The 11,540-nt window shown below is 41.0% G+C and overlaps 1 protein-coding gene across 5 annotated transcripts in view; it reads right to left on the bottom strand.

Moving 5' to 3' along the window:
• Positions 1-590: 590 nt before the first annotated feature.
• ubr5 (ubiquitin protein ligase E3 component n-recognin 5) overlaps positions 591-11,540 on the bottom strand; it is a 37,715-nt gene continuing 26,765 nt past the window's right edge. For 2 of the 5 annotated variants that reach the window (XM_061082013.1, XM_061082015.1), the window contains exons 38-58: positions 10,998-11,255; positions 10,629-10,897; positions 10,244-10,455; positions 9,779-10,012; positions 9,314-9,387; positions 8,914-9,086; positions 8,111-8,260; positions 7,572-7,789; positions 7,189-7,309; positions 6,380-6,752; positions 6,127-6,214; positions 5,891-6,035; positions 4,477-4,607; positions 4,221-4,281; positions 3,177-3,358; positions 2,979-3,063; positions 2,725-2,880; positions 2,139-2,252; positions 1,881-2,025; positions 1,670-1,755; positions 591-1,350 (exon numbers count right to left, since the gene is read on the bottom strand). In XM_061082013.1, the coding sequence (XP_060937996.1) occupies positions 1,138-1,350; positions 1,670-1,755; positions 1,881-2,025; positions 2,139-2,252; positions 2,725-2,880; positions 2,979-3,063; positions 3,177-3,358; positions 4,221-4,281; positions 4,477-4,607; positions 5,891-6,035; positions 6,127-6,214; positions 6,380-6,752; positions 7,189-7,309; positions 7,572-7,789; positions 8,111-8,260; positions 8,914-9,086; positions 9,314-9,387; positions 9,779-10,012; positions 10,244-10,455; positions 10,629-10,897; positions 10,998-11,255 (3,488 nt within the window). In that variant the 3' untranslated portion in view covers positions 591-1,137. The remainder of the gene's footprint in view (positions 1,351-1,669; positions 1,756-1,880; positions 2,026-2,138; positions 2,253-2,724; positions 2,881-2,978; positions 3,064-3,176; positions 3,359-4,220; positions 4,282-4,476; positions 4,608-5,890; positions 6,036-6,126; positions 6,215-6,379; positions 6,753-7,188; positions 7,310-7,571; positions 7,790-8,110; positions 8,261-8,913; positions 9,087-9,313; positions 9,388-9,778; positions 10,013-10,243; positions 10,456-10,628; positions 10,898-10,997; positions 11,256-11,540) is intronic. The other 3 variants (XM_061082014.1, XM_061082016.1, XM_061082017.1) reach the window with 3 other exon arrangements.

Genomic DNA, 11,540 nt, shown 5'->3' with positions numbered 1-11,540 from the left:
TGTTTTTTGCCATACAGCCTATTTTACCTTGTGTAGCTTAAGTAGCCAAATGCTCCACAATCCGTTTTTCACAATTTGTTTTGAAGGCAACAAAAACTGGGAGTGACAGCTCCAATAAGATGGGCGGGGCAGCAATTTCTCCCACCCTGATTGGTCAAAAGAACTCAGTTCAAAAATACAAAAACCCGATTTTTACCACAACTATAAAAGGTATAGAAAGCATTGCATCTGGTGCACCTTTTTAACTGTTGTTTTTCTGTGTGTTAACCGTTAACGTCATGTTTAATACACCATGATTTACACAATAGTGCTACACTTGTAATACATTTTCCCTAAGTATACACAAGTTCTGTTTTGCCATTTATTAATGATTCTGAAATGACTTGTTTAGGCATACAGGGGCAAAGTAGATTTAATCAAGCTGTGCAGACTCAAGATATTTTGTAAATTAATGCAAAACAAATCAAAACATGGTGTCATGGAGTTACACATAGCCTTATCCTTGAAATGATTGTCAAATGTAATTTCTTTACCACTCTGAACATTAGGCAGCAAGTAAAAAAAAAACTTAAAATAAAGACTGGACAAAATTATTTGCATCCAAGTTTATTTTGAAATTCCCTACTCCCCCTGTACAAGAAAAAAATGACTTTAATGACTTTCCACAAAGGCAGCAGTGAACTGTCAGTGATAGTACTTTTCTAGGGAAGGAAAAAAACTTATAATCACAGTGTGTCTTCTTTTTCTTGTTTTAAATACTTCTACTGCTGTCATCTTTGGCTGGGTTTCGGCAGACAGCTTTCTGTCAAACCAAATTCCTGGGAAGCAAAGGTTGAAGCCAATAGAGCAGAGCTGAGGGATTTACATTTTACAGTGCCAATGCAGGAATGTTCTGGACTGTATACCTCTCTTCACTAACACAAAGGAAAAAAAGCAATAAAAACTGAAATAAAAATAACAGCTGTTTGTGTTCATAACACAAACAAATATTACCGCCTGGGGAGATAACGACAGTATGTCGAATTTCATAAAATTGTATAGACAAAAAATAAATCTACAAAAATGGAGCTAGGTAAATATTACACAACAGTAAACGTCATTTTTTTTCCTTTTTTTAAACTCTTTTCTGATGAACCTCTACACAAAACCAAAATTCTTGGTCTTAATGGCTAGCAGGAGTTTCTGTTTGAGTATCTGTTTTGAAGAATAGAGTGGCACGTAGAGACGTGAGATGCAAGTGTTGGCTGTGGGGAGGTGCTGGTCATCTGGAGGCCGGATGGTGATGGAGGGCATCGGCTGGAAGCCCTCCTCGCTGGCTGGGAGAGACGGGCTGGAGGTCCAGAAGTAAACCTGAGGAGGAGAAAAATAACAAGTCAAGAAAAACTTTTATAATGTTCAGCTCCTCATGTGTTGGGATAAAAAGGACAACAAGTTCAATGAGGGAGGCTTTGACAAATACATAATAAATTCTTGTCCTTTAGATTTTAATAGTACACTAAAAGCTACTTAGGCTGTCCTTCAATTGAAGCATTACGTGTCACTTAAAAAGTACACTGGTTCTGGTAAGCCCATGCCTACTGTATTGCACCACCATGATAACTGACCATGTTGAACAGTGAATTTAAAAGTCTTTCTTTTCAAGTATATTTAAAATGAAAAACACATTTACCAGATCTTGCCTCTCAGTCATGCTCATCTTCTCCACTATGGACCAAAACCATCGTTTGAACTGCAGTAGCTTGTCTGCACTTTCCCCTGTTGGAAGAAGAACAAGTCTTTGCATCAGATATGTAAATCTATCATTAGCCTAAAAACGAAGAAAAAAGAAAAACCTTCCAAAGGATGCAAGCAGAGCAGGGATCCAGAATGTGCAGCCATACCAGATTCATCATTGAAGGAGGTGAAGCTGATGAGCATCTGGACGTTGACTTCCCCACAGCCGTTGACCAGCAGCCTAAAGTCCTCAGCTGTCAGGTCCTCCAGGGCGTTCTTAGGAAGAACATCCAGCAAGCCCTTCCTCATTGCCTAAACGGCAGAACACCAGTTAGAATAAAGACATATTCTAGTGACTGTCAAAACATTTGTCTGTTCAAAAAGCAGACACAGGTAGAGTTCATGTCTGGGGGTGTATTACTCACATGGAGAGGCTGCTCCGCCACAACAAGCATTCTGTGCTCCGCATATTTCCTCACATACTCATACACGTTGAGGGGCGTCACTGGCATGTTGACCCCACCAGACAGAAGCTCGACCTGAACCAGGAGGACAGAATCAACTATCAGTTTATTTATGATAAACATATTTCAGAGCACATATTTACCACTTATCTTTCCAGTGTGGTATTGAGAGAATTTGCTTTCCGATTGAAAGATCTTAACCTTAAGAGGTATTTACCTTATCAATGTTATGTGATGCAAATTAAGTATGTCTTAGAACCAAGCCATTCACTGGCTGATTTCTATCATAAATTAACAATATATGTATTTTTTACAGGACTTTATTTACTTTAAAAGAGGACAGACTGAATAAAAAAGACAAACCATAAGATAACACTGAGGTTTTTTACAGGAGCATTACGGGTCCTCTGTAATTTTTAGGCTGAATAGCATTATTTCCCGCCCCAAAGCATCTCAATTTGTAGAGACAGGTTAAAGAAATTACAGAGATACGGTAGTTTTAAGATTTTCCCTTCTTTCTAGAAGCTCAAACTCAAGCGTTTGTTACCTGTCCAGCTCCTTCCTCTTTGCAGAGGTCAATGGCAAAGGCCAAGTCCATGGCAGCAAATACTGCATCTGCTTCACCTGCTTGAGAATGGCGGATCAGCTGCCGCAGGCTTTCATACATGACTGGGTCAAAGAATGCAAAGTCATGCCAGTTCACCTGTAGTAAAACACAAGTAGGATTAGAAACCTCATTCTAAAAAGAACCAACATCTCAAAGTGACGTCCAAATAACTTGACGTCCAAATAACTTCTTACCTTTCTCCCAAGCAGCACTTTGATGACATGTCTGTTCAACGTGATCGGGCAGAGCTCGTTCTGCAGCAGACACAACCCTAGTATTCTTGAAAGAAAACAAAATATTCAACTTTTTGTTTCCTCCTTAACTCAAGTTTAAATATACATAACCTTACTTTTGTGAAACCTCTTGCATGTGACACCACTACAGATCATTACCTGCCAATATTTCGGAAGCAGTTGAGTCTGGCCTCTGTGTTCTTCCCAGGCCGTGGTGAGTAGAAGCCTCGTTTGCCAGGCTGGTAGAAGAGAGGGGCATTATCGTCTCCATCATCTGGGTCGTCCAGCTCCATATCCACCACACTGCGGGTTGAACCATGACGCTTACGGTTCTCTTGCTGCTACAACCACACAAAAAGAAATAGGGCCGTCATTATTGTGTGCAATAGTATTGACTGTACCTATATCTTAAGGCCAATGCCCCACGAGTCATATGTGCACAAGTGAGTTATCCAGATTAGAATTACATTTGACAAGAGTCCAGATTGATTTGGTTCTTCAAAGCTGGTTTAAAATTAAAGTCAAACCCACATTAGTAGATTATTGAAAGTTAACTTGATCATGAACAAAAGTTTAGACTGAGTTCTATAAAGAAATGAAAGATGCTGTGAGCAAAAAGACAAACTCTGATAAGAGATTGCGTCTGTCAAAAGATAGAATCTAGCATCTAATTTGACATTAAAAATTAAATAATTAAATAATAAATAATTAACAGCAGAATAAATTTGATTTAAAATGTGTATGCATTTAAAGGCTTTAAAGAAATGTTTTTATGGCAGGCTTATGATCATCACTGAAAACTCAAATTCTCTAATCTTAATGTGGGATAACCTTATCAACCATCCACCAGCATCACTCTTGGTCTAACCAGTCTCTGCCAATATGTAATTTAGCAGTGATTAGAGTGCAGGAACACAAGTAAAATGAGACCCATGTCAATGAATCTATTGTCACAGTGCATGCTGGGGGGGGCACCCAATACATCCATCTCTGGCTTCGGTGCAATCACATGATCAACCATCAGCCAAACACGGCTTTACTCCACTCATGTTTCATTTACAGCATAAATAACCATATATCGTTATTCGGGAATCAGGATTAACAAATCAATCCTCAAACAAACTATTTTAATTGGATGAGAATCAACAGAATTCAGTTTTAGCCTATTTATAGCTGAACAATAGACAGAGATATTGCGTTTACTTGTGTTTTCTCCGGTGTGTCAAGGAGACCCAGGTCCAAAATACTGTCAGCACCATTTTCCCTTGGATGACAAGAGAATTAAGTTAGTTTGATTAAACATCATTTCTTTCTGTTAACTGTTCACGTAATAATCTTCAAAATGAATGAAAGTTCTGTACAAATGTTATTTTGATATAATTTACAGTACACCATCCATGCTTTCACTACAGAAAAAATAACTCATGGGGCACACTGTATTTCACATCTATTTTTTCACCTTCCATGTGCAATGAGAAGCTCCATAGCCTCTTCAACTCTGGCTCTGAGAGAATCCTCACTGGCCAGCAGCAGCAGCAGCTGAGCGGGAGACAGCTCCAACAACATGCCTGTGATTTTACTGGCAAACGCCTGAGGAAACAGCACAAAAAGTCCGGTATAGGCAACTTCACAAAATCAAAACAGCACCCAAACCTCTGAGCAGGTTTGTAAAATTGTAAAGCAAGAACCATGCAAATATGCCCAAAATAGAGTTGGGTGATATGGAAAAAAATCTTATCACGATAATTTCTATCATATCAGTCGATATCGCGATATCGATTGATTTAACCAGAAAATAAATTCTTGCACATTTGTGTTTGCAATGTTCTTATGTATAATGTTTCTTCTTATGTACAAAACAGATTTTACTTGCTCGTGCAATCATCCATTTCCACTGCACTTTACTCATAACATGTCATACAAACCAATACAGTGAAATAGGTGCATTTAATGTACATGCTCAGCATTTCATTATTTAATAAAATTACTTTTTTTTGCCTTTTTATTTTCTTGTCTATCTCATTCTGACCTGCCTGCTGCTGTAACAACTGAATTTCCCCGATGTGTGAATTGATCAAGTTTAATCTTTTCTTAAATGAGCGGCACTGTACAGAACTCTCTACAAATGTGTCTGCTCCTCTGATGTTTTCTAATCATCAAACACTTAGAACTGATCTTTATGAAAACCTGCTGAAGTTATATTTATGTTCCTGGATAAACAGGGCGTCACTTCTTCTCCAACTGTGAAGTTAAAACACTGCGCTTTGTGGTAACCAGCGGGAGGAACTTCTGTCTGCAGGAGTGTGAGGCGTGTGTGTGCGCTCGTCTTCTCGCTCTACACACACAAACTGATTATCACATGTGATTTTAACCATTGAGTCCCACATTCTAAAAGTTATTAAACAGTGTCAGATCCTGACTGTATCGTTCTGGTCACTTTAACCCTGATGTCCTCACTTTGCGCGTCACGTCTAGTGTTGTATAGCAGGTTTAAACAGGTGCCTCATAAAATCTACAGCGACTCAAACAAACGCAAGGTAAACGTCGGTTGTTTGTATCCTTGGAACTTGACCAGTGATGGCGTTTATTGTTAAAGTGTAAAGTGAACGCAGGTCAGAGAGGAATGAGGAGGAAGCAGACTCAGAGAGGAGACTACGAGACGGTAAAAGGCGACCGGGCCGTTAATGTGCATCTGTTACATCCTGAGGCAGCAGTGGTTATAATTATTCAGAGGTGGAATCCGGCTAAAACAATGAATGTAGCAAAAAATATTTATCGATGTTTTGTCACTGCATCGAGTCGTCCAGCTCTATACAGGAGCCCAAACATTAGCATGTGGGCTGTCCTTATCCCAATCGATGAAGTTTTATTACCGGTTGCATTGCATGAACACGTGGGTAGAGCCTTTCCCCGAGAGCTTGTCTGTGTGCAGGCAGAGGGTCCGGCTCGTCACTGGGGTTGCCCTCTGATGAGGGCCTGAAAGGTCTTGTGTCAATGGACAGCTGCCTCCTTGAGTCTCTGTACAAGACAAATGCTCACATTTACTTCACAAAGCACAGACCTTTTCTTGGATGATTATAAAAGGGTAACGCATTAAGCTGAAGTTTACCTGTCTCGGTCTCTCCGGGAACCCGCTCGAAGCCCTCCACTTCGCCGCTCTCTTTCTCGGTCTCTGTTCCTCAAACGCTGCATTAGATCTACACAATCCACAACAAACAGAGCAGGTTAACTTACAAGTGCTGGATTAATTATGTAAATAAATCTCTTTTATTTATAAGTGTTGACAGCATAAAAAACCATGATTGAATGCAACAATGAAATCAAGTTCCATAATACATTATAGTTTCCACGTATTTTCATACTTGAATTGTAATCGTGATGACACGTACTGCTGGCCTGCATGCCCTTGCTGACACTCTGAACACAGTCCAGGTTTGGCAACTTATCATTGGAGAGGAGAGCCAGGGCAATGGCCGTGTAGAAGCTGCGTGCCACGCCACTGCCCTCGCCCGGCTCGTCTTTGAAGGTGACCTTCACCCGGTGTACAGCCATGGGTGTGGTTGTGCAACGCCTGCCAAAGTGCGTATTTAGCTGACGCATGGTCTGCTGTATAAGCTGGTCTCGATCCCGGTCCACCTCTAGGGCCAAGTCACGGGACTGCAGGTTTCTCAGCTTCTCCATCTCCCGGCGGAACTTGGATTCCTTTACTTCAAAGCCACCGAGCTCTGTGAGGATCTGAGATCACAAAACAATAGACATAGTATAATCATTAAAGCTCAAGTATGAAAAATCTCACCTTCCAATGTTAAAGAGCACAATTGTGTGGCTGAGGTCCTCTTAGCATTTCTTAGCATCAAAGCACCACTCCCTGCTGACAAGCTCACACAAGCAGTTACACCAATGGCAAAGCAAAGAGGAAAAATAATTGTGCCCTAATTAGCAGACCAACAGTGTAAAAAAAAACAAGAGACAGCACTGAACTCAAAATGGTTTAGGCAGCAGTAAGCCCTAGATCAGACATTGGTTTGTGTTAATATTGTTTGCCCCTATGAATAAAGCCTAACTCAGTATTTATGAATTTATTAACAGGTTGAAAAACATAATGGTAGAAAAGAACAGAAACAATTGTAAACAAACTATTTTTACTTAAATAATTAAAAAAAATACATACAGATCCAGGCTCAGCTCCCACATCTTCCATGAAGACGCGACCAAAGAGCTCCAACGACAGACGCCAGCGGCCTAGTAGCATGTCATGTGAGATCATCATCCCCATGAAACTACAGTGAGGTCTGGACAGATAGAGGAAAGACAATATTCTGTCAAAGTTGTTTTAAAACATGAAAATGTAACGCAATTATATAAATTTATTGAAAACAAGGGTTTAGGCTATCTTGATAGCTTTGCTACAATACAGTATTTACTTTATTGCCTAATTCTGAATATACAGGTCGAATTTAATTTAATTCTATATCTTTTTCTTAAAAACAGGCCCAGAAACAAAACTTTTTTGGTTGGGTCATCCTCAGTCTGGCGCAAAGACTGAATGCTGACCTGAACGATGGGAGAGGTGGTCCGTCGCTCTCAGTGAGACCAATCTCAGCGAGCAGGCTGCTCTTAAGCTGGGCAGCGAGATCATGTGGTGAAGGACCGGGTTTTGAAGCCTCAATCTCCTGCTCAGCCAGGGACTGGGTCTCTGTGCTCCGTTGGCCTGTTTCCATACTCATCACATTTTTCAGGTTCGCCGAGTATGACATCTTAGTGGGCAGGATCTGTTTAAGTGGGGTTGAGAGTAGCTCTTTAATAATGCAAACACGTGTGTTTTGAGTTGATGGCGAAATAATGAAAATGGGACACAACGCAGGCTGTGTTCCAGTACCCACACTTAAATGACTATGTAAACAAAAAGACTATCCAACATTTCATTATGAGTTGTTATCTATTATTTCCAGCACCTCCCAAAAGCTGTGGAAATAATGAATAGGAAATAATGAATCTTTAAAAGTAACGTAAACATTTCAATTGGGTTTGTTGTGTGTGAATATTAGAGCACAGCTGCCAGAGTGTTTGTCCAGTGAAGAGGGGTGGTATACCTGAGAGGGGGAGGGTAGAGAGCAGCCCATGTTTACCTCCAGGCAATTCCTGTCCATGCTTGCCTCAGCAAGGCCTTTGGTTGCCATGTAGGAGGAAGAATACAAGCCCTGAGAGGGACGACCAAATAGATCCTCCTTCCTGGCATTAGGCTGTAAAAGAAGACGCGAAGTTGAACGTAAAGAAAGGTTGGTGGCACCGAGGGTGTCAGTGATTATATAACATCTTCCTTTCAGTTATGTCAGTGCATCTACTGACTGTGCGCTGTGTCTAATGTTGGTGTGGTGCCCGTCAATTCAGGTACTGATAGCACCACAAGTAAGAAAATGCTCAACACAGCCTGATATATTGATCCTGCCAACTGACTTCCAGAAACTGGGAACCATTTCAAAACATCATGGGAAAGAACTTGTAAGTGCATCGAGTGGGACTGCATGAGATATAAAAAATTGACCGTCATTGCGATATCAACGTGTGCGATAGACTCATCGCAAAAGATGGCAAAAACTTCGATAAATTGACGTTGTTCTGTAAACAAAAACATGTGACACAGCACAGATACGTTATATCTGGCCGATGGTAATCCTCGCTTGAACGATATTTCTGTATTGTTTGAAAACATCTGATACAAGTATCTCCTGCTGCGTTCTTCATATATGAAAGGCAAACTCCGGAGAAAGTCAAGACCCAATGTGCGGACATTCTCCGGAGTCTGACATTTTTTTCTGTTATTATCAAATCATCCTGTTATACGTAAAATAAGGTGTTGGCCCAGTACCAAATTGAAACAGAGCATTGTACAGACCTGCAGGAGGTGGGGCTGATCTGCCAGTGGAATGGCCTCAGCCAGGGGAACATCGAAGGGGTTGGGTGGGATGCAGCCCAGAAACGTCATAGAGTCAGAGCGACGGAAGAAGGGGTGGTTCTGACCCGTTTCAGCTGGTACAGGGTCCTCATCCTTGTCCTGCAGAGTTGAACCTGAGGGGAAGCAGAAACAAAGCAACTATAAGCACAAAAAAAGCAACATTATGTTGAGTTGGAAAGACAGGCAATCATTATTAATATTGGCCAATATTATAAAGGTTAGGAAGCTGTTTTGCTTGTCTCTAAGTCTACACCTGTTACATTTTTATATGCATCTGACCATCTTATATAATCTCAGTTATTTTTAAATATTATACATTGCATATTATTATCAGGCTTACTTTGATTAGTGTCCTCATCATTTTCGTGTTCAGAATCTTCATTGTCCAAACCCAGTTCCAAGATCTCTCGATTTCTACAAAGTATGGATAACAGTTACTGTTTAAACCATAGGGCAATCAATCACATTTTATTTGTATAGCCCATATTGCCATATCAGGTGAATAGATTAAAATTATATATATTTTCAGTAGTGGTTTTTCAAACACAGAAACAATATTTTTTTCAAGCATGCCAGTAGATGAAGTGCAATAATTATAAAACAGGAAAAAAAAAGTTTGATTCTGTATATGCAATTAAATAATTTAGCAGCACATAGTTAAAATCATAATTGTTAAGAAATGGCAGTTAATGTTGATTGACAATGATCATAGAATATTGTCTCTTTGCGGGTCGAGTCGATCTTTTAGAAAAGTCTGAGTTTTTGAGAGCAAAGAAAACCATTTGCCCTCATTTTCATAATTTACCTCTTTCTCTCGATCTGTGGGGTGTCCAGTGTGGTCTGCTGGTTCATGGCCTTAATCCAGTAGATTAGAGCCTGGAAGACGTAGGCCACATGCTTCAGTGAGCACACGTCCAGTACAGGAAGCACGTCAGAGTGCTCATCGTTGTGGGAGCGCATCAGTGATAATGCGTAGTTCAGGAAATCGCCTCGTGCCGACATCATGCCTTGGCGAGCGGTCAACAGAGTGGCTGCTCTCCTTAAAAACAAATACGTAAAAAAAAAAAAATGAATATCACTCAAATTACAAACGCAATAATATAAAGCTAAAATGTCAAACCAAAAACATGATGGGAATGATGAAGACTGTAAAAAGATGGCTTTAAAAGAAGCTATTCCTGATTTCTTAACACTGTATACTTAAACTTGTGCCAATGACCAAACTAAGTAGCTTGGGGGAAAAAATGATATGATGGTTTATTTCTTTTACCTGCGTCCTTCAAGGGTGCGGAGGCTGGCTTCTTCTCGAGCAGTCATGCGTTCCCTGCGAGCTGAGTGCTGAGAGGCATGGAGTGGGTGACTGGGGTGACCAGGGTCTCCAGCAGATGATAGGGCTGAGCCATATCGCAACTGAGCTTCAGTGGAATCCATGATGGACACCATCCAGTTCCAGGTGGGAATCAGCTTTTCTTCAACATAGTTCTGTTTCAACAAACATTACCTATTTTAAATCATTCAATGGATATACACCAATAAGCCACTACTTAAAAAAGTGTGTTGTTTGTGATAAATAATCAGAAAGACACTGCATATTTTAGACCAGTAATTTGGTGCATAGGTGGAGTGCAGTCTGCGTTGATGACACTCCATCTTACCTGCAGGTTGACTGCATCCTGGTAGGTGAGCTTTACAGCAGCAGGGTACTGTGAATAGACTAGATGGTTGTACTTGGGAATTAGACTCATGAGGTCAGAGATCTGCCTGATAACAATACTGTAAGCCCGGGCCAGGCTGCTGGCAGATGTCAGATAACTGCTGGAGTTGCTGGCCTCTAGCGCTGCCGCCGCCGCAGCGGCACTGGAGCTAATCGCACCGGAGCGACGCAGGTTGGTAGGGTCAATATATATCAGGCCCGTGGAGCTTGCTGCAGAAAAAGACACAAAAAAAAGTTCTGACACTGATCTGGGAAACCAAACATTAACATTTGAAAATAAAAGAGCAGAATTAGACAAAGCTTTACTGACCAGCTGGTGTTGAGGAGCTGGAGGGGGCACTTCCGGAGGCCCTCTGGCTGGGGGTGTTTCTTACAGCCCACTGCATGGAGCGAGGAGCCTGGGCTGCACTATTGGCATGCGATGCGCTAGTTGTTCTTTCCAGTGGTTCATCCAAAAGGAAAGTTTCCTGGTCAACATCGTCGCTCTGACTGCTGCTGCTGTCAGAGTCGCTGGAGTCATTGGACTGGGAGTCATCCTCTGAAAAGAAGGCAGGGACACTGCTGGCACCTTCAGAGAGGAGGGGGAGGTGGATAGAGGGTGAGAAAAAAAGTTAAGGGGGACAGGTTTAAAGCCTTGAGAATGTATCTGACCTTTTGCTCTGTCTTTTATGATCAGATTTTCCAGGCAGGAGTGCGGGTTAGTGAAATCACACCACCACAAGGCCAAACATTAACAGGATAGTGAAAAAACTTAACACTGCTCTTTGTTGATCAACTCGTTCTACATAATTCATGTTTTCTGATGATTATTGGAAATTTCATTCAAAATAGACAGTGATATTTAAATTGATTT

Source organism: Limanda limanda, chromosome 11 (assembly GCF_963576545.1).
Source record: "Limanda limanda chromosome 11, fLimLim1.1, whole genome shotgun sequence".
NCBI lineage: Eukaryota > Metazoa > Chordata > Actinopteri > Pleuronectiformes > Pleuronectidae > Limanda > Limanda limanda.
Note: the sequence above shows the minus strand (reverse complement) of the source record. Positions and strands in the feature narration are given on the sequence as shown.